The sequence below is a fragment of the Saccopteryx bilineata genome, chromosome 1 (assembly GCF_036850765.1).
Source record: "Saccopteryx bilineata isolate mSacBil1 chromosome 1, mSacBil1_pri_phased_curated, whole genome shotgun sequence".
Classification (NCBI taxonomy): Eukaryota; Metazoa; Chordata; class Mammalia; order Chiroptera; family Emballonuridae; genus Saccopteryx; species Saccopteryx bilineata.
Window position 1 is genome coordinate 244,278,429 of NC_089490.1, and position 23,374 is coordinate 244,301,802.

The 23,374-nt window shown below is 38.3% G+C and overlaps 1 protein-coding gene across 2 annotated transcripts in view; it reads right to left on the reverse strand.

The window, feature by feature from the left end:
* Positions 1-17,252, reverse strand: part of RICTOR (RPTOR independent companion of MTOR complex 2) — a 112,213-nt gene extending 94,961 nt beyond the window's left edge. For both annotated transcript variants that reach the window (XM_066240078.1, XM_066240069.1), the window contains exons 1-2: positions 17,195-17,252; positions 16,980-17,027 (exon numbers count right to left, since the gene is read on the reverse strand). In XM_066240078.1, the coding sequence (XP_066096175.1) occupies positions 16,980-17,027; positions 17,195-17,243 (97 nt within the window). In that variant the 5' untranslated portion in view covers positions 17,244-17,252. The remainder of the gene's footprint in view (positions 1-16,979; positions 17,028-17,194) is intronic.
* Between the last annotated feature and the right edge of the window lie 6,122 nt (positions 17,253-23,374).

A 23,374-nucleotide genomic window follows, 5' to 3' on the forward strand; every position in this document is an offset into this window, starting at 1 on the left:
AGGAAAAAATCATTTAAATTAGTTGAAAACAAAATAATGTGCCAAGAGCAATAGTAATGTAGTCTTGAAAAATGTGGTTAAAAATAGAGATTTACTGCACTTCCATTCCTAATTAATAGAATTAAATAAACAATCACTCAAAATGCAACACTATAAACAAGTATTCCCTTGGTAGCTAATAATCTATATCAATTTAAAACCGCTCAGTTAAATAGTCTAGACTCAGAATCAGCACAGATCTTCTAAGATTATGTTCTCACCTCCAAAGAATTCCAAACTCACTACTTTCCATATCACCAAAGAGTAAATGCACAAAAATTTAAAATTTAAATGCAGGGTAGGGCAAACGTAGGTTTATAGTTGTTTGTATGGAAAACAATACAATAAATAAGTAATACAAGAAAAAACTGTTACATGTACTCCCAACTGTAAACATACTTTTGTCCCACCTTGTATTTAAAATGAAGTGAATAAATACTAAAATTTTTAAATCAACATTTATAAAATGCACTTCATCTAAAACTTCACCTTCAATGTAGTTGAGTATTTCTGTTTCACTTTCAGATTCATCCTTGCCTCTGCATACTGAAATAAGTAAATTGTTCTTTACTCTACTAACCTATGCCAAGCACATGTGGCCAAGTTGCTTTCAAGTACTGAATCAATTTCCTATGCAATACTCAGTCCTAATTTTGGGGAACAACCACAAAGAGATCGGGCAGTGGAATCTTTCTTTCAAAGCATAACCAATTAAAAAATCAATGAAAAATAAAGTTAAAAAAACTTTAACAATTAAATCTTCTTTCAAGCCAAGGGATATAAAACACTACCATATACAGCAAAACAAAAATGCAGTACATTTCTATAGCATGTCTTATTTTTGACCTCTTAAGAAGAATAATTAGGCATTTAAACAACGTATGTTCTTTCAAGGAGAAGCATCTCTATTTTGTACTCAAATAACTTTTCAACTTCGATGTACATTTAAAACTACATGTTTTAATTCCAACCTATTAACACATATTGATATTTTTGGTAACTATGCCACCAATTAAATTAGGTCAACAAAACCTTCATCGTATTTGATTTCTAATTTTTCCAACCTTCTTTCTAACCTGTAGCTTTAAACTCTTTATGGTGAGCTGATGATTCATGCTTCCTTTTCCTTAAACAGTTGTTTATTTTTTTTTAAAGGGGGAAAATTCATCTATCTAGGTATGTTAACTGGCTAAAACCTATTAAATTAAAAAGTTAGGCTCAAGAGGCATAAAATAAGAGATATTCAGAAAATGATTTTAAAAATTTTTTTGGGGGGGAGAGAGAGACAGAGATAGGGACAGACAGACAGGGAGAGAGATGAGAGGCATCAATTCTTTGTTGCCGCACCCAAGTTGTTTATTGACTGCTTTCTCATATGTGCCTTGATGGGGGGGGGGGCTAATACAGAGTGAGTGACCCTTTGCTTAAGCCAGCGACCTTGGGCTCAAGCCACCAACCATGGGGGCATGTCTATGATCCCATGCTCAAGCCAGTGAACCCGCACTCAAGCCAGATGAACTCACACTCAAGCCGGTGGTGACCTTGGGGTTTTGAACCTGGGTCTTATGCTCCCCAGTCCAATGCTCTATCCACTGCACTGATTTAAAATTTTTTAATGAAAGTTAGAATTTGTGTAATTTTTCCAAACTCTATCCACTCATACAAAGCCACTGCCCACCCAAAAGGAAAGAATAACTCTATAAAACATGGTGATACAACATCATATTGGGCATATAAGTCAGAGAAGAGTACAGACTGTATGAGTACATTATATAAGGTTCAAAAACAGGCAAAACTAATCTATTATGTTAAAAGTTAAAGCAGCAATGTCCTTGGTGGAGGGGAAATAGTACCCGGAAGCAGACAGAATGGAAGTTTCTTGGGTATTGCAATATTCTGATTACCTATGTGTTCAATTTGTCGAAATTCATAGAACATTTCAGGATCCATGTTTTCTTTCAATTAAAAAAGTATTTTTTTTTATTTTATTTTTTTTTAATTTTTTAATTTTTTTTTTATTTATTTACTTCTTTAGATTTTATTTATTCATTTTTATTAGAGAGAGAGTGGGGAGAGAGAGAGGGGGAGAGATAGAGAACAGGGGGAGGAGCAGGAAGCATCAACTCCCATATGTGCCTTGACCAGGCAAGCCCAGGGTTTTGAACCGGCGACCTCAGTATTTCAGGTCGACGCTTTATCCACTGCGCCACCACAGGTCAGGCCCATTAAAAAAGTATTTTTAAATGACTTTCACAGTTCTTTCACTATATTAGGTATTTTAACATGTAAAAATGGGTCTAACACTTCCACAAAAATTTTAAGGCCCTCAATAACTTATGCTACCTTACAAATACAATACAAATATTAAAATTCTATATTCTCATTATTCCTCTCAGTAAAATATTTCAAGCCTTCACTCATGCCCTCTTCCCCTTGATTTAACCACATCCTAATCATTCAAAGTTGAAACAATGCCCCACTTTCTTTTATTTTTTCCAGCTCAGACTTACCTTTCTCTCATCTCTTTTGCTTTAAGTGACCACATAAAGAACACCTGACATCTATTTATTTTTATCTATGAGCCAAACCTGTAACAAACCTTTTACAAACATTTTATTCACTCTTCAAATGTTATTTCCAATAGAGATTAGAAAACATGATCAGAAAAGGCAACTTGTCTGAAGTCAAAAACTTCCAAGAGACAGTGTCAAGATTCAAATCCAGCCCACCCTGTGGTGGTGCAGTGGATAAAGCGTCAACATGGATCACTGAGGTTGCCAGTTCGAAACCCTGGGCTTGCATGGTCAAGGCACATATAGGAAGTAACTACTATGAGTACACGCTTTCTGCTTCTCCCCCCTTTCTCACCCTCCCTCTCTTTCTCTCTCTCTCTCACCTCATCTCCAAAAATCAATAAATAAAATCTAAAAAATAAAGATTCACATCCAGATCTGTCTGGCTCCAAAGCCTATATTCTTAGCTCCAGTGCTAGACTGCCTCTGTGTCATGCAATTAGCATCTTAGCAAAAATGTTATTTTGTCCATATTAGTCATATTTTATACCTTATCACCTATGTTTAGATAATCATACTATTCATATTTCTAGGAACAGACCAACTCTATTATGTCATGCCTTACCTACCTTGAACTATGTATGCTATGAGACAATTTCCTATCTAGAAAACAGCCAGGATGCAAAAACAAGCACTTCAAAAGATGACAATAAAAATTCAAAGTATGTATCAGCACCAATTTTATTCACTACACGGCATATATATTAACGGCAGCCCCCCACCCCAAATATCTTTTTTTTCCATATAGATCAGGGGTCTCAAACTCGCGGCCCGCCGAACAATTTTGTGCGGCCCGCAGACTAATCCATGAAGTTCAAAATATTTTGGATAAAATTAAGTAAGCCTGTGGATTAGTTAATTAGCATCTTAGCAAAAATGTTATTTTGTCCATATTAGTCATATTTTATACCTTATCACTTATGTTTATATAATCGTACTATTCATATTTCTAGGAACAACAATCCTATAATATATATTAGTCATTTAATTACTAATTATTCCAGCAACGTGGATTATCTTATTTTTTTAAAATTTTTTTTTTATTTATTCATTTTAGAGGAGAGGGAGAGAGAGAGAGAGAGAGAGAAGAGACAGAGAGAGAGAAGGGGGGAGGAGCTGGAAGCATCAACTCCCATATGTACCTTGACCAGGCAAGCCCAGGGTTTCGAACCGGCGACCGCAGCATTTCCAGGTCGATGCTTTATCCACTGCGCCACCACAGGTCAGGCCTATCTTACTTCTTTTTAAGTAAAGGGTTAAGTACTGAGTTTTAGAATAAAAAAAAATGAATAGGATCTGAATCCTACCTCTCTCTCTTATAGCCAAATGACCTTGCGCTAGTCAGGCAGCCTCTGGGCCCCACTTTCTTCAAAGGGACATTAACATGTATTTCCTAGGTATGCAGGAAGGTTAAATTAGGGAATTTAAGTAATGTTTTTAGTACAGTCCCCAACATAAAATAAAGTTCAAAATGCGGTAGCTGCTGCTGCTATTTTTTGTAATCAAAGAACATGTCTTAAACACCTAGCAAGCAGCACAATACTGAACACAGTAGGGTTAAATACTTGGTGATTGGCCTATGGAACTAGGGGAAAAGAGTCTCTCACGCCTATGCAAGTGTACATGATTACACCTACTTCTTTTAATTTGTAAATGCCTAAAGAATAAAGGAAAGAACTAGAACCAATTACTGAAAACAATATTCTTTTATTAAATTTTTAATTTGATAAGAGAACTTTATTAACAAAGATAGCTACTCAACAAAGTTATAAACCACTTTAAATAAGCTACTTATCAATGAAATGGCTGAGTGAGAATGAATAATACCTGTCAGATATTATAGCAAACACTCCTGTAATGAATGAGAGTGCTAATAAAATAATTCCTAAAATAGCTTCCAAATATGCTTAAAAATAGACATAATTATTTACTTAAACACATATCTCTCCCAATACACTCATATGCAGGTACCCCATGTGAAGATTTAGTGGCAATATAATTACTTGTTTTAAAAATAATTACGCCCTGGCCGGTTGGCTCAGCGGTAGAGCGTCGGCCTAGCGTGCGGAGGACCCAGGTTCGATTCCCGGCCAGGGCACATAGGAGAAGCGCCCATTTGCTTCTCCACCCCTCCGCCGCGCCTTCCTCTCTGTCTCTCTCTTCCCCTCCCGCAGCCAAGGCTCCATTGGAGCAAAGATGGCCCGGGCGCTGGGGATGGCTCTGTGGCCTCTGCCCCAGACGCTAGAGTGGCTCTGGTCGCAACATGGCGACAGCCAGGAGGGTCGCAACATGGCGACGCCCAGGATGGGCAGAGCATCGCCCCCTGGTGGACAGAGCGTCGCCCCTGGTGGGCGTGCCGGGTGGATCCCGGTCGGGCGCATGCGGGAGTCTGTCTGACTGTCTCTCCCTGTTTCTAGCTTCAGAAAAAAAAAAAAAAATGAAAAAAAAAAAAAAAAAAATAATTACACTTTTTCTGTGGTACTTTTACAACATAGAAATAATTATTGATGTAAATGAAATTTTTCCCTAGGACTCAAAAATGAAGTCTAAACTTTTAAAATAAACCAAAACAACTATTAGAAGAAACAATAACACAGTAAAGGGCAACTGCAACAATTTATCCAAATATTTTTTCTTATTTCCTTTTGAAAAATAACCAGCATCTTTTAATATTTCTTCCATTTTGCTAATTAAAATATATCTATATTCAAAATAATGTTGAAACGTAAACACACATCAAATTCTAACAAAGGAGAAAAAGGCTATTTTATGGTTCTTATTAATATCTATAAAGTGATTTAAACATTTTAAGTCTATGCTAACCTAAAATTTAACTCATTTAAATATAAAATCTTATGTTAAAAAACTAGTCTTAAAAGACACATGAAATCTTACGACATGAATTTTCCCTGCTTTGTATCAAATTAAGTACGCCATTGAAAAATAACAGAAGTTACAACCTGAATAAAAATAAAACAAGTAATTTTAAATCAATGAAGTAGGAAAGAGTTATTTGCATTCAAATATCCCATTATCATGACTGTATATTAATATCACATATGACAGATATGATTAAAAACTTATCTACAACACATGTGCTAAACAAAACGTTCTACAACATTCCACCTGCTACCTGGTCACATACAGAAACTGTCATATAGCTAAATGTTACAGTTCTCAGCTTACCTACCTCTGACCACTGGAGTCTTCTCACTCTTTCTGCCACTCTATTCCCCTCAGTTTTTCTTGTTCTTTTTTTTTTTCTTGGGGGAGAGGGCAGGTGGTAACGGTGGTGTGGTGAAGGTTAGGGAGGTTTTTTTTGTTTTTTTACAGAGACAGAGAGAGACAGAGAGAGAGAGAGGGATAGATAGGTACAGATAGACAGGAACAAAGAGATGAGAAACATCAATCATCAGTTTTTCATTGCGACACCTTAGTTGTTCCATTGATTGCTTTCTCATATGTGCCTTAACCATGGGGCTACAGCAGACTGAGTTACCCCTTGCTCGAGCCAGTGACCTTGGGTCCAAGCTGGTGAGCTTTGCTCAAACCAGATGAGCCCGCGCTCAAGTTGGTGACCTCGGGGTCTCAAACCTGGTTCCTCCGCATCCCAGTCCAACACTCTATCCACTGCGCCACAGCCTGGTCAGGCAGTTAGGGAGTTTATTATACAGAATTATGAGTAGAAAAGAAAATGGCAATTAAAAGTTTTAGTATATGAGGGATAAACATTAAACATGGAAGTAATCAGCAATATCATTTTAAGATGTGATTCTCAATGCATAAAACTATCTAAAAACAGTTAAATATACTTTTATCTGGCAAACTGTTCCCTCTTAGTCACTAAAAGTAAGTCACTTGGCAATCTGTCTACAGTCTGTGTCTCTTCACTCAATCCATTTTAAGAAATACATGAAATTACAATGGATTAAGAATAAGATTACTAAAATGCCTGCAAGTGGCAATGCAATCTTGATAGAGTAATAACTTCCTCAAACACTGTTTATCCTTTACCCAAGTAACTAGAGGGTTGAGTAGGATTGTCTAGAGTTGGCAATGAAACAACAAAATATTCCATGATTTTTCAGGATAATCTTTTTTTTTTTTTTTTTTGTATTTTTCTGAGGTGAGAAGCCGGGAGGCAGAGAGACTCCTGCATGCACCTGACCAGGATCCACCCAGCATGCCCACCAGAGGGCAATGCTCTGCCCATCTGGAGTGTTGCTCCATTGTGGCTGGAGCCATAGAAGCACCTGAGGCGAGGCCATGGAGCCATTCTCAGCGCCCGGGGCCAACTTTGATCCAATGGAGCCTTGGCTGCAGGAGAGGAAGAGAGAGAAAGAGAGAAAGAGAGAAAGGAGAGGGGAAAAGGAAGAGAAGCAAATGGGCGCTTCTCCTGTGGCCGGGAATCGAACCTGGGACTTCCACACACCAGGCCGATACTCTACCACTGAGCCAAAAGGCCAGGGCCTCAGGATAATCTTAAATTCAAATATCCTATTTCACTGTCAGGTCATGTTTGAATTCCGAGATCAGAAAATATGATCATTTTTGTGTAAAAATAACAAAAACAGTAGCCTTCCCATTTACAGTCTATTTCCAAACTGTATATACACCTAGAAAGAAGTTTGACAGTAAATTTACAGAGCCATTTGGACATGCAGTACGCATATTAATGAAGATGAGAGGAGACACATATGCCGTAAAACAATGGGAGAAAAGAATCATTTATGCTTGGGTTTGGAATGCAGCCAAGCATTTACATACTCATAATCAAAAGCACACAATTACTACTTCACAATATATGCCTAAAATCTCAGTCCAGCACTGGACAGAAGGACCCTAGTTTGAAATATCAGTTTTCAGTTGTTAGAAGATTTACAAGCAGAACTCAATACCAACTTTTTCTCAACATTTTCTTCAAATACTGAATAATATGCTAGAACTGTTAGTTCACAAAAATAAGCTATGATTTTTAAAACACTGCTCCAGGGCTCTACCTAGTCAAATGCAATACCCTTTCACGCAGAGGATTTACAGGTGTCAACGGTTCGATGCGGTCTTCCCTCTGAGGTCATTCCTTACCTATCTCCCACTTTTGCCTGAATTCCTCCAGTTTTTGATTCCTTTATAAAGATAAACTGGCAGCTGCTTCAAATACTATTATCTTAAACTATACCTGATACAGGTATATACCAATTATAATATAAACTCCTTAAAGCTAATGCCTCCTTGATTTACAAAGATAATTATTAACCTAATTATATAATATATTCATGAAAGTGTATTGAGTGACATTAACAAACTACTACAAATCCAAATTTTTCAACATATTGTGGTAAAAAAATAGTAAAGTAACTGAAGGAGCCAGATTCTTTCAAATTCAAGTAATGAAGGTTAAAACTCCCTTCTACGTATCTTACTACACTCAATTGACTCCTTAAACAAGATGTTTGAAGCTTCAGCATATCCTCAGTTTTATTATATTTTACATAAAAGTTATCATTACCAGGTATATTGTTCAGTTTATGCAATCTGTCTAGCTATATGACTTTGTAAAAAGAATTTTAAGAATTCTGTCTGTCTCTGCTCCCCTCCCACTTCCTCTCTGTCTTAAATCAGCAAATAAATTTTTTTTAAAAAAGAACGTACTTAGGTTTTAGGATCTCTTTCAACCCTATGACTCTGAACATATGAATGTTATATTTAGCTAGTTTTACATAATTATTTTCAACTTAGTTTGGCATCTGTATAATTTTATAAGTACATTCATCATAGAGATATTATTTTAAAGTAGCTACTCAGCTTGAAACTGGCCAACCCTAACAAGAAAACACAGATAATACAAAACAATAGATTATTCAAAAAGCAGTCAACTCTCAATTATTCAAATGTAGATTACTTAATATTTTAGTCTGTTTACTTCCACTATTTAATAGTATTTGCTTAGAAAATAAAAATTGATTATAATATTTCATATAAAAGATGCTTCAATTTATTGTAGGGGAGGAAAGAAGATAAAATCCTCGCAAGGCACAGATAAGCCATACTATCTGATTACACATCTAGCACTCTTCCACCATGATTCACCTAAGTGCAGGTAACTGAGAGTGGACTGTATTTAGCTTGGTGATAGCAGCACAAGTACAGGGGCATGCAAACCATTCACTCACCCCACTGTGCTTTTCACAGCCCTATTTTCAGTAGCCTGAGACCTGGGAGGGGGAGGAGGCAGCAAGTCACTGCAGATGATCACTCAAAAGGAAATTGAGAGTTGACTATAATTTACACTTAAAGTGCCATGAAATAGCAACACTCCTACAAGTATTCATTACTGTTTATGGGAATACCTCTCACAGTGACTTAACAAACCTATAAATGTTTTCTCTTTAACCTCTTAATACCCTAGAAACATGGTGATATCTGAGAATCACAAAGACAGAAAGTGAAAGTGCTACAAATGTAAAGCAGTATTTTGGAGATTAGGAAACTGATACCTAGAGAGGTTAAATAAACAACCCAAAATCATCCTCAGATTAAGAAAGAGCCTAACTCAGTTCTCCTGACCCCACTGCAATGCTAGTCTCCCAGTCCCGTCAACCTACACTCTCCACTTGGCTACAGAGATCGTATCCTGCTAATTTTCTTCTCTTCTTTTGACCCCTTTCCTCGTGTTGATTCCTCCACTATGACATAGACTTTCATCAGTTTTTCCTCTTAACACACAAATCTTTACTCTTTCTCCCTCTCTCAAAGCCCTACGCAGGAAACAATCATCACAAGTTCAGAATAACTACTAAAACTTCTTTCAGTATTTGCTACCTCTTAGACCAGGGGTCTCAAACTCAACTCAGCATGTGGGCCGCAGAGCAAGATCACAGCCGTTCGGCGGGCCGCACTAGGTCTACAAAAGGCAACTGTTACGCAACACTTTTCTCACTGCAGTTGAAAAAAAAAAAAATCAGTACAACAAGCACAATCGTACATGCAGTTTACTCAGTGTCACAAAACGACCAGAAACTGTAGTTCGCATCACAACTGCTGTTAACTAAGCTAATATCTAGCTAGGATGCTAGAGAAATGAAAAATACAAGTAGGCCCCTAGGCTTACTTAATTTTATCCAAAATATTTTGAACTTCGTGGATTAGTCTGCGGGCCGCACAAAATTGTTCGGCGGGCCACAAGTTTGAGACCCCTGTCTTAGACATTTCTGACAGTCAATTGCCTTGAATTCAGAGCAAGTGACTCACTATCACCCTTCCCAAATGATTTCTCCATTTCACAGAACCATCAATTTCACTGTCTCTCAGAATGCAAACTAAAAATGTCCTTTTACACCTAATGTCCTTTTAAATCTAATCTCCATAATACATTACTACTTCTTTTTCCAATCTCTCCATTCTCATTTAATAAATGATTTAGTTACTATTATGTGATATATGCTGGGGAAGATGTTGGAGATCCAGGGAAGGAAAAAGTAGACAAAACTGAAAATGGTAAGTGATATTCAGAAAGGAATAAACAAGAGATGTGGAAGAATAAAGGAGGAGGCAAGGAATTCCCACTGGGATGATCAAGAAGGATTTCCACAAGTGTCATGTGACCTCGACCTTACAATATGAGTTCAATAATGTTGCAAATGGGCCTGACCAGGCGGTGGTGCAGTGGACAGAACGTCGGACTGGGATGTGAAGGACCCAGATTTGAGACACCGAGGTCGCCAGCTTGAGCGTGGGGTCATCTGGCTTGAGCAAAAAGTTCACCAGCTTGGACCCAAGGTCGCTGGCTCGAGCAAGGGGTCACTCGGTCTGCTGAAGGCCCGTGGTCAAGGCACATATGAGAAAGTAATCAATGAACAACTAAGGTGTCGCAACGAGAAACTAATGATTGATGCTTCTCATCTCTTTCCGTTCCTGTCTGTCTGTCTGTCCCTATCTATCCCTGTCTCTGACTCTCTCTTTCTGTCCCTGTAAAAAAGTAATAAAATAAAATAATGTTGCAAATGGAATTCTAGGCAGAGGAAGCAACCTATGCAAGATCAAGTAAATAGAAACTGCACCCACTGTGCAAGGAATAACAAAGTCATCTTTGACTAAAACAATGATTCTCAACCAGGAGGCTAACACAATCTTCAAGGGGAAAGATGAGGGAAGGGAATGTTGGTACTCCAGACTAACAAACTCTCCCTAGCCCCTTTGGGAAGCACTGTATATACAGCAGTGAGAGAGTGTATTACATAAGTGAGCTATGCAGAGAGGCAGACAGATTGAGAGCAGTATAGTTATGATAGTACAGAAGAAAATTTTGAAATAATCATAAAAGGCTTTCAATGCCAAGCTAAGAAATTTGGACTCTTAATTCAGATGAGTAAAAAAGGGCCTGTAAAATGTGAGTGTGACTTTGTGTGTGTGTTTTGTGTTGTAATTTAAGGGAATCAGATCTTGATTCAGGGAAATAATCCTGGCAATTGTACAGCAGAGGAATAAAAAAACAAGTGAGAGAAAAAATTTTACCATCATCCAAATGAGATAATGAGGATGTGAACTAGACAAATGACAGGAGAACAGAAGGAGAGACTGGATTCAGTAGAGAGTTCAGAAGCAAACTGGGGGAATTTAGCAACTGAACAAAGAGGCTGAGCAGTCAGCCTCTACCCTGAACAACAGCGTTTGGTCGCTGTACCTAGAAAGTGAAAAGTAGGGATGCTATGGAGTGCAATGCTTTACACATCACAACTTTGAGATAATTATGAGACACAGATGCTAACATGTTGTGCAAGCTCAGAAGCAAAAGTCTAAATAAAAATCAAGTTATCCTAACATTCTCATTATACAGATTTTTGAAGCCATCAGTGAAAAGGCTGCTCAGGGAAATAGTAGCACCAATAGTAGAGAGGAAAAGACCAAGAACAAAACTTTAGGGCTCACTTGCTTAAATAGCTGCAAAGATCAGACAGTAAAGAGAAGCAGCAGCATAAGAGGTAGGAAAAGAACCAGAATACTTCACAGAAGTCAAGTGAGCAAAGAGTTGAAAGAATAACAATAGTCCAGTGGCTACAGTGCATGATAAATTAGTCTCCTCAACTGTAAAATAGGGATAATAAGAGTACCTCAAAGAGCTGTTGAAAATGAAATGAGAAAACATGTTTAAATACAGTACTACTAACAGGATAGGGAACTTAAAAATGCCAATGAATTTTGCATGAGGTTACTATCATCCTTGAAGACACTATTCTCAGTGGAGGGGGACAGCTGTGCTTGCAAGACTACAGTGATTAAGGAAGAAAGCTGTGGAGTGAGGACAAACAATTCTGTCTGTAAAGTACAGAAAACAACTGTTTTGTAATCTTTATTTTTCCATACCTCTCATCATCATCCCACGCCCAGTACAGTACCTGATCCATATGATCTGTAGTTCACCAACAAATGTTGCTGAACATGAGGAAACTGAGCCAAGAGGAAGGAAGAAGTAAAGAAGCAAGAGATCTCAGTGCTACAGAGAGTATTAAAGGCAATATTAGGAGCACAAAATTCCTTTCCAGGTCAGCCTTGGAAAGGAACAGAGATTCTCTAGTCTCTGACTCAGAGAAACAGAAAGTAAGTATGGGTGAGATACAAAGGGAAGACAAGAGAATGCATATTAAACTGCTTCTACCTTCCTAATACAAAAATAAAAATTCTCTGCACAGATAGCAGGATTCAAAAGTCAGCCTAGAAGCTGAAGCACAAATTAGGTGATTCCTCCATTGCAACATATGTGGATTTTGTCTCCAGCACCCTGTCCGACTCTCCCATTATCTTCCTAGATTACATAAGTGGCCTTCTAGGCAGCTCCTCTTATACTGACTTTAGACTTTACCTTCCCAAAGGTGTGGCAAATTTTCCTGAGAGCCCACATTTCTTTCCCCTTTGTCCTAGACTGTTCCTCTGAGAGCAATCAACCCCTCTGTGAAGCTTTCTCTGATCCTCTACCCAGCAGATAAGTTAATCATTCTCTCCCCCAGGCTACTTTTGTTCCTGAAACAGTATGATTACTTAATTTATTGTTCCATATTATAAACACTATGTCTGTTCCAGTAAACTCCTAAAAAGGGAGTAACATCTTCCTCAGCCTCAGCTTTATTCCTCTGGAAAGTAATTCAGCATATAGTATACAACAGGCATTCAGTCAGTGTTTGTTTTGTCTAAAGTGAGCAATTAAACAACATGAGTAATCTCACTAGAAGAAATCAAAAAACACAAAGTTAGTGTTTAAATTATTCTTCAAAAAACCTTCTGGCCCTGGCTGGTTGGCTCAGTGGTAAGAACATCGGCCCAGTGTGTGGAGGTCCTGGGTTCGATTCCTAGCCAGGGCACACAGGAGAAGAGAATGGATCCGTGACCTCCACCTCAGGTGCTAGAATGGCTCCAGTTGCAATGGAGCAACACCCCAGATGGGCAGAGCATTGCCCCCTAGTGGGCTTGCCAAGTGGATCGTGGTCGGGCACATTCAGGAGTCTGTCTCTCTGGCTCCCCACTTCTTGCCTCAGAAAAATAAAAATAAAAATAAAATAAAAAAAACCTTCCTACTTTTCCAAGTATTAAATATCAACTATGACAGTCAATTTTTTTATTCTTAAACAGAAAGTAAAGGGTTGGATAATCAAAAAATACCTAACTTAATACTTGTAAGTAAATCATATTCTAGTAATTAAACTTGAATATAAGTGTGAACGTGTTCTCAGAATTCACTGTGAACACAGTAATTAAATTATACTAGGAAGGGCTTACACAGGAAAAATACTGTCTTTTCAAGTTATTCAGTACCAGGAAAAAATGCACAACTGGACTGATAAAAAATTGACTATCCTTGCAGTAGACGTAGGTGAAAGAATCTTTAAGTTTCAAAATACACAGATTTTGGCATGCAAAACTGAGATTACTTAATGATATCAATAGCAAATATCAGGGACTTTCACAAATTAGTGTAGTTGTCCAGACAAAACTGAAAGCAACAATTACAAATAAGCTGACTGTAAGATCTACTACAATGAAGTTCCTAAACTATATCAAAATTAATCCATCAACAATTTTTAACATTAGCATTAATACCAGTACTAAAACCAAAGAATCTTAAAACTCTCCTAGGCCTCTAAAAGCTTGCAAAGCTAAACAAATTATTATTAGGAAATTTTCTGGAATCAGGAAGAAAAATTCTAAGGTTCTGTAAAGTAAAATACCACATTTTACCTTAAGTTCATTAATAGATTGCTCTTTGCTTAGATCTAATTTATTGGTAATTTCACATTACTTTTTTACAGTTGTATTCAAGAACTCTATTTCAGACAGATTAAATCCAATTTAATATGTCTCAAAAATATGAAAACTTAGGCCCTGGCCGGTTGGCTCAGCGGTAGAGCGTCGGCCTAGCGTGCGGAGGACCCGGGTTCGATTCCCGGCCAGGGCACACAGGAGAAGCGCCCATTTGCTTCTCCACCCCTCCGCCGCGCTTTCCCTCTCTGTCTCTCTCTTCCCCTCCCGCAGCCAAGGCTCCATTGGAGCAAAGATGGCCCGGGCGCTGGGGATGGCTCTGTGGCCTCTGCCCCAGGCGCTAGAGTGGCTCTGGTCGCAACATGGCGACGCCCAGGATGGGCAGAGAATCACCCTCTGGTGGGCAGAGCGTCGCCCCTGGTGGGCGTGCCGGGTGGATCCCGGTCGGGCGCATGCGGGAGTCTGTCTGACTGTCTCTCCCTGTTTCCAGCTTCAGAAAAATGAAAAAAATAAAATAAAAAAATAAAAAATAAAAAAAATGAAAACTTCAAAATCACAATTCCTTACTAGTAAGTTTATAATAGTCAAAACGATCATTTAAAATATTTTCAATGTGGTATAATTTTGATTTTATGGTGTAGGAAGGCAACTAGCATTTACTTACATTACTCACAAAATATTTAATTAAGCACTAGCCTTTTACTTCTCACATTCTAATAACCCTTTGAAGTTATCTCCCTTTTTTTTATGAGATGAAGAAACCAGGAGTTAAAGCAAATAACTTGCCCCAAATCACCTATTAAGTATCACAGCTGAGATTACAATTCAGAACTGACTTTACAGTCTACTCTCTTTTTTCTAAAGGAATTAAAATGACCATAACCTTTATTTTATAATGAATTTTGTTAGCTGTCTACACAATGACTTTCTCAAAAGTTACATAAAAAATTAGAGTAAGAGCTAATATTGTTTTACCATTAAATATATACGGTACCTAACCTCTATCTAAAACACTGTATGTAATCCAATCCACAAACAGCTGCCCACCCGCTGAAACCCACAGTGCCCTACAGTTTTCTAAATACCTACTCAAGTTTAATTCCTCGTGAACTTTCTTATGTTAGTTCTTTTAACTAACCTTCTTTTAACAATGAAATGTCTGTCAGAATAGCAATTTTTTAAACAATAGTGTCACTATATAATGAATCTAACTCAGATTACTTTAATTCTCAACTTCCTTAGGATTCAGGAATCAGGTTCTCATATTACCTTTCACTCTTAGCTGTCTATAGCTTTTGCAGTTTCAATTGGCTCTGTACATACTTCCTTACAAACTGAAGTATGTTTCGTTAAAGCTAGCATAAACAGCACTTCTTTATTATCTGGAAAACCCTATGGACATATAGGTGTTTACTAAATGTTCATGGAATATAGTATTTTAAACAGTGAATGTATACAGTTGTGTATCAGAGTAAAACTGAAGTAAATCAAGGGTATCAAATCAAATTTGTATTGTGCATAGTTCTTTCACAATACAAAATTTAAATGCCAACCAGAGAAACCACTATACACAGGACCTCAGCAACTTCAATTAAAGCATAATTGTAACTTCTTTCTAGCACCACATACAAGCCGGTTTTTAATGCACAAACTAGACTCAAAATCTAATAAATGCTCTTTTCACCTCTATCTAAAACATATAGTCGTGTATATAAATTAAATCAGTATAAACTACATATGTTACAAAATTTAAATGCTAATTTTGAGCCCTGTGGGAATTTTGCTTATTTTGTTAGGAAGTTTACTAGAAAATCTTTTCCCACATATATTTTATATCCACTTTTCATGTGTCACATAAAACCAAGTTTCTAAACTATCACACAAGTCAAAAGCCTTACATCTTTTCAGACTAATGTCCAACCCTATCTCCTGAAAAAAATGTTCCAGTTTAGTGATCTAACTAGTCATTTCTATAATTGAAGCACTTTTGTATTACATTTTATAAATTCTTCTACCTGTAAAAGGACCTTCACTCACCCAAAACTAAGTCCCTGAACTTCCAGAATGAAATACTGTTTAAAAAATGTACTTTGGTAGCTAAATGAAAACTAGCCTCTTAGTTTCTAAAACAGTCGTCTTACAGTATGATACACAAAACAAAACAAACGAGAGAACTCACTCTGCTTCACAGAGATAAGCCTCAACAATGAGCCTGTATCTAATACTGTAGATAATACGTAGTATGTCAAGTACAGCAGAGGTTACGATTTAATTTCATATAGTATGCTTACATGGACTTTTTTTTAACTTCCCAAAGTGTTTTTCAGATCTCAAAAAAGAAACCGATTCTGCATGGCCAAACGTGCAGACTACACTGCACGTAAGCTACGGCCAGTGTGAAATAAGACGTCTTCGTTCCGAGCGGCCCAGACCTCGTGGACCGTGGAAGAGGAAACACCCGTGGACACAGCCACCGAATCTTCAGCGAGACCAAATCGGATAAAACCCTGGACCGTGACGGAGCAGAGAGACGCGGCCACGAACCGAGTTCCGTCCTTCCCACCACGAGCCGCACGCGCAGCGCCGAGGTGTAAACAAACCCACGGCCGCCGCGGAAGGTAAACAATGAACCTGCGGCGCGAGGGGGCGGGCTCGGGAGGCGGGCAGCGCGCCGGGATCAGCCCCGGGCGGCGCGGGCGCTCGCGGATTCGGGGCCGAGTCCCCGCCGCCGCCGGCCCGCAGGGCGGTGGGCACGCGGGACACGGACGGGCGGGCGGCGAGGACCCGGCGGGGGCTGCGAGCGGCAGGATGTGGTCGTTCCTGCTCAGACATCCTCCCGCAACCTGAGTCACAGCGTCCACCTCCTTGCGGCCGCCCCAGGACTCGGCTGCACCCGCTCCGGGGCCGGGGTAACACGCGTCCTCGGGGCCGGAGCCCCGCGGAGCCCAGAGCGCGGCCGGAGAGGCGCTCGGGGCGAGGGACGCAGCGCCCCCGGGAAGGGGGATGGGTCCGGGAGGCGGCCCCGGACTCGGGCTGGGCTCCGGCTCCCGCGCCCCCGCCGGTCCGCCCGGCCCCTCCCCAGCTCCGCGCCCCCGCCCGGGCCCGCGCCCGCGTTACCTCGGGTCAGATCCAACGGGACGTTCTCCTCGCCGCTGTCATTCCGCCCTGTGCGAAACAGACACAGCTCCAGTTAGGACCCGCGGGCAGGCCGGCGGCGGCGACCCCGGCTCCGGCCAGCGCCCCAGCGTGCCCTCTCAGTGAGGGACCAGGGGGAGGCAGGGGCCGGGGTGGCGGGCGCCGGGCGTCGGGGATGAGGGCTGCGGCGGGCTTACCTCGTATTCGGAGGTTCTTCAGAGAGCGGCCGCGGCCGACCGCCGCCATATTGACGGGTTTCAGTCACAACACCGGAAACCTCGCCCAATCGCGCGAGAACCCCTTCCCCTCCCCGCGCGCCGAGCCCGCCCCCCGCGGCATCTTCCCCGCCCCTCCGCGGCGGTCTGGGGTGGGTGGCGGCGCTTTCGCGGAGGACGCCCGGGGATCTCGATGCGGGTCCCGCGTCTGGGTGAAACTTTCGACTCGTGCGTCCTCCCCTCCAGCAGCCCGAGCTTGCGGCGACGCGTCAGGCCCTCTGGGATACCGTCTGCGGGAGGGGACATTTCCCACGAGGGGAATCCCATTGATACGAGTTTACAGCGTGGGGGATGCTTCCCTTCCGGCCACCGTGGAAGCGATGGTCACTGCCGTGGCAGGCTGGGAGGAGGCCGGGATGTGTCCGGCTGGCCACCTGCTGAAACCATCCAGCGTGATTCTGCTTGCTTTAAAGCCCTGCGGTGGGAGAGACGGCTCCCCGCACCTACCCCCCCATTCGTCAATTGAAACGACTTTTATAAAAACAAAAACAAAACGCCGCTCTCGATGTTAACGTAACTCAGTTCCCTTCTGAGAGTCGTTTTGCTCTAACCAAATGAACACGTAACAAAGTTTGTTTTCCACCCTTGCTCTTGCTGCCGTGCTAAGCAGCCCCGTGTTTGATTGGGGGGGGGGGGGGGTAGCACCAGTGGAAGTAGTCAGGGAGGTTCTGTTTGGCTGGAGTGCAGAGTGGTCGTTGGGTGGGGTCGGCCCCGCCCACGGACACTAGGAGGCCCGGGAGAGGGTTTCCTCTCCGCCAGGAACCCAGAAGTTTGCTGAGGGCTGTGTCCTGGTTTTTTGTCTGTGGCTAATGTAAATGTTGTTGTGGACTAATAGTTTCAACGTGCAAGCCTAACAATTGTTAACGCTGGAGAGTTTAATTTCCAGAAACCGCTTTAACTAATTAATGTATGTATACCCACCAGCTTTTTCTTAAACTAGATTAACTTTTTTAAAAACTATTTTTATACTGGTTTTAGAAAAAGTGGAAGGGGGGATGGAAAGAAGAGAGAAACGTTAATTTGTTGTCCCACTTTTGCATGCATTTATTGGTTGATTCTAGTGTGTGCCTGGGGATCAAACCTGCAACCTTTGTCGCCTCTTAGTCCTCTGCTCTGTGTTTTAATTCTGAAGACTGGGTATTAGTTGACAGTGGGGTTCTTGCTTTAACTACCTCTCTTTCCCAGCGTCCAGTTAATACCATGTCCCGTACAAAATGTTCAGTATATAATCAGCTGGTTAAGTAAATGCCCGGAATACTTATCTTTTTCAATGTTCTTCTTGCTTAAAAAAAAAAAAGAAGAAAGCAGTAATTGGGATACTAATTGCAGTCGTTAATAGTATTGAGCAATTGGAAACACTTAAATGACCAAAGGTAGGAATTATGCTAATTATTGTAGACATTTTTAAAAATTATGTAGATCTTGTCTGTTTGTAGGAAATACTGTTCATGATATTAAATCAAGTGAGAGGTTACAAAGTTGCCACTTTTATAAAACTTTAAAGTACATATAAAATTAAAAGTATACTTTAAAAATATTTTATATATCTGTGTAGGTAGGAAAATCTGAGAAGATATACATCCAAGTATTAAATGATTTTTTTCCTTAGTATTGGAATTACATATATAGTTTTTGTTCTTGTTTGCTTATCTGTGAATTTAAAATGGCCTATAATTAATACATACATAAAATTTATAAAAATATAAATTTTACATAATAATATGTAAAATTTTTAAAATAAAATAAAAGCAGAGTGGTGTAATATCATCAGGAAAATAAAAATGGACACTCCTTCTTTAGAATACCATCCTCTGTACATTCCAGATCCTTTTCTGACCTGATATGCAGTCAGATATCTGATGCTGAATCATACTTAGATTCAAGGATGCAACACAATTAGGGTACTTTATTTAAAATGTCCCCTGACTTCACCAGCAATAATTTTAATAACAACAGACTTGTTCCCCGTTTTTGTAGCTTTTAAGTCTTGGTGCAAATGATTTATTCTAGCTACAGTCTAAGGCAAAAATCACAAAACTTATGGTCTGGCTAGAACATTAAAAATGTTGTATTTCGCCTGACTTGTGGTGGCGCAGTGGAATAAAGCGTCGACCTGGAACACTGAGGTCGCCGGTTCGAAACCTTGGGCTTGCCTGGTCAAGGCACATATGGGAGTTGATGCTTCCTGCTCCTCCCCCTTCTCTCTCTCTCTCTCTCTCTCTCTCTCTCACTCCTCTCTCTCTAAAAAAAATCAATAAATAAAATATTTTAAAAAAAAAAAGAAAAAAAAATGTTGTATTTCGCCAGATCTGTTGTGGTGCAGTGGATAAAGCGTCAACCTGGAAACACTGAAGTCGCCAGTTCAAAACCCTGGACCTGCCTGGTCAAGGCACATATGGGAGTTGATGCTTCCTGCTCCTCCCCCCTTCTCTCTCTCCTTCTGTCTCTCCTCTCTAAAATAAATAAATAAATAAAAATATATAAAAAAGTTGTATTTCATCCCTCTTTGTATTACCACATTTCACCATTTTAAAAGAGTTGAAATCTATCTTTGTAAATTCTACCAGATTCTTAAAATAGTTCCAATTTTCCAACTGTTTTTCTTAGCCCTATTAATTCTAAATTCCTTCCTAAAACAATTTAACTTTATTTTCTCTTTCACTCTTTTATAAAAGTTGAATACAATTGATCCACTTTTACATTGTTTACTGGAAAGCCTGAATTCAACAGCCTTTCATCTTTATAACTGTATGTTTCTGTTTAAAGATCATTATTCAAGTACTCCATCTCTTCCAGAAGAAATAAATCATCTCTTTCCAATCTTACAATGAAACTAGTTTTCTCTCTGTTACTGTCTCAGTCATTTGAATGGCTGTGTCCTCTACATTTGTTCTTAAGGTAAATGGCATTTCTGATAATAAAAGACAAAGTTGTTTCTTAGTGTTTGCAAATGACACTCAACTAAGAAACAGGAGTTTAGGTAATTTTTAGTAAGGAATACATTTCATAATGTTGGTTTGCATTTAAAACAATAGCACTACATTATCAATCCTGGCCAGTTTGTTAAAATCATTGTTATCTTCTATCCTTACTAATTACTAGCCATTTCTCTCTTTGAAACTTGTTTTTCTTCCTTTTTTATTTTAGCTCACCACTGTGTCTTATTCATTTTGTTTACTTCTTAGTACTTCCCCAATTTTCCGAGTCATTTTGATTCTAGTCTGGTCATTGAGAATGTGACTTCCTCTTCTTAGTTTTCATTTCCCAAATAGGTTTCATTTGCTCTGTGAATGAAGGTTTTCTCATAGTATTAGTCATTGATAAAAAATGTTATATGAGATTAGGTCCAGAACCACACTTCTAAGAATTAGTTTGATTCAGAAGATATAATGACTCCATTGATAGTCACTCTCTGGCTTCTATTTTTTGTCCTATTGTACACAGTTAATAATTCTAGTTTATAAACCAAATTTTATCAATTTCAGATAAAGTGGTATCACTGACCAGAAACAAAGTCTTAAAATCTTAGTTCCCTTTATCCATCTGCCTTACTACATAGGCCATGTGAAGATAAAGCAAGTTGAAAGCCACAACATTTGATCAGTCTCTTTTTTTGGTGATTTCTCTTCATAGTTAAACCACAGATTTAACATCTGGAGAAAGGCTATTAAAATGATAGGCAATGAGCTAAATTCAACAAATGGTATAATCCTACACAAGGTTGTTTATGAAAATTCAGACTTGGTCACAGCAAGAAGTAGCCTTTTAGTATTCCCTTAAATTTTAACTTGTCACAAAATCTTCTTTAAATTTAATTTTTAAAATTCTCTTAGGTATAAAGGCCCCCTATGAGCACAGTTTTAAATGAAGAAAAGCCTATGTTTGTAAAAGAAGAAGATACATATATTTATAAAATAAAATCTGGAAGAGTATGCACTAAAATCTCAGCAGTGATTATCTTTGGATGGTAGAATTTTAAATGATTTTTAAAATCTTTTTCCCCCATTTTTATTGTCCTAAAACAAAGTTTTACTTGTGTAATTTTCTTAAGGAAAATGTTTTAGAGAAATTTTGTTGGTGATGCTACACTACAATTATATGTATTTTATTATAATAATTTGTTAAAAAATGGACCTATCAAAATTGTTTCTTTGTGCATATGATTAAAAAATTTGTCCACATGTTTCAATACAAGTATATTTACATTATTATTAAATACAATGTAAAGAGGAAATAAAAATGGTTAAAATTAAATTTTAATGTTATGTTACTAATGGCACAAGTAAAAGCAATGGGGCTAAATATATTTCATTATTTTTTAAATTTCTTGTAAAATATTTTGTGATACAGCAACTCAAAGGTCTAATTCTAAGAAAATTTATTTGGATGTTGGGATTTAGTAGCTGAAACCTCACTAAATACAAATTAAAAACAAAAATTAATCTACTGGCTGCAGTGTCTAAATCATAACACTAGTTTTTCAATTTCACATGGCAGTATACAAAGGTTTTTTTTAAATGTAATTTGGCTAATAAATGTTCATCTCTCTTAATGACAATTTGTTGTCATAGCCAATTAAAGGTGTAACATTCAGAAATTTTTTAGCTAATGGTTTTAAAACTCAATCTAAAGAATTTTAAGCAGGTCAGAAAAATCTGATTCCAAGATTTTTAAGTGTATAAATGTAGAGATGACATATTTATATTTTTAATTGTTTCAGGAAAAAAAATCACAGAACTGTGGAAATATTTTCAAATATCTCTTTTCTAAATGCTCTGTGACATGTTTCTTTTGATAAGTAATAACTTGGTTATTATTGTCACCTTTACTTTGACCAGAAATATTAATATTTTAAAAAATATTTGATAGGAAACATGAAAGTGGAAGCCAACAGTCTTAAAAAAAAAGTTTGCCACTAAATGAACATCAAACATTTGCATGATATGAAAAATTTTCATAGTCATTCCCCTTCTCTTTTTAAAGTGTGTGAAAATTAAACCATGTTATAAAGGTCTTTCTTATATAAAATTATCACATACAGTGCTATCTCTGTTCTGTGAATCCATAATTCTTAAATTTTATTTATAACAACTGCTTCATTGATTTTTCATAAAACATTGCTTTTATTAAAGAAGCTGTTTACTGATAACGATACACATTCCTTGGTATATCTTAACTTTGGTGGCACAGGAGAAAAGTAGTGATTTGTGTATTTCATTGTTGAACAGGATTTAGCAAACACCATAAGCTGAGACAAGTGTAGAAGTGTTTATGCTTCCAACTAACTACAACAAAGCTTCTATAATACCTATTTGTTCAAATACCTTTTGCTTCAAATCTTCAGCTTTTTTTTTTTCTTTTCCTGAGTCCATCTTGGTTGATTAACCCTTTGAGTAGTGAGTTTTTTGTTAATCCTTTGAGTGAAGACGTACATGACCGTTCGTACTACTCAAAGAGTTACTGTGACTGCGTTTAAGTTTTGTCAACAAATTGTTTTCTTTGTGTTTTTTTCTTCAGCCATTTTTTAGCATAGCAGAAAATGCCACATTATTACCCCTGATATATACCTTTCTGTCTGTTACTAAAAAGAAATCTATTTGGAAAGTAATGGATTCAATACTACATGACTTCTAACATCACTGAAAAAAAAATCTTCAGATTCTGAATGATTATTTTTAAATATTTTGCTAATAAGATAGCTTTATACCATCATTAGCTAACATCTTAATGAACAAAATACACTTAGAGTTAAGTAATAATAAAGAATAATGTACATAAACTCATTTCACATAACCTTAATTTCAGTTTTTAAAAATTTGGCTGACATTGTGACGTCTGGTTAAATTACCAGTGCTTGTGTGTGTGTCTGTGTGTGTGTGTGTGTGTGTGTGTCTGTGTGTGTGTTTGTGTAATGATTTTGATAAAGTGCCAATATTAGAGTAGAAGCATTTGATCTTTCATATTTTAAAATCTTGTGCTTGACCTTTCATTATTTTCATTACATGCATTTCTTTTGCAAAGTTCTTTTTAAGGATGTGTTCATTTTGAGAGGGATACTTTAAAATAAACTCTTTAAATCCACTGTCCTGAACATAATATACG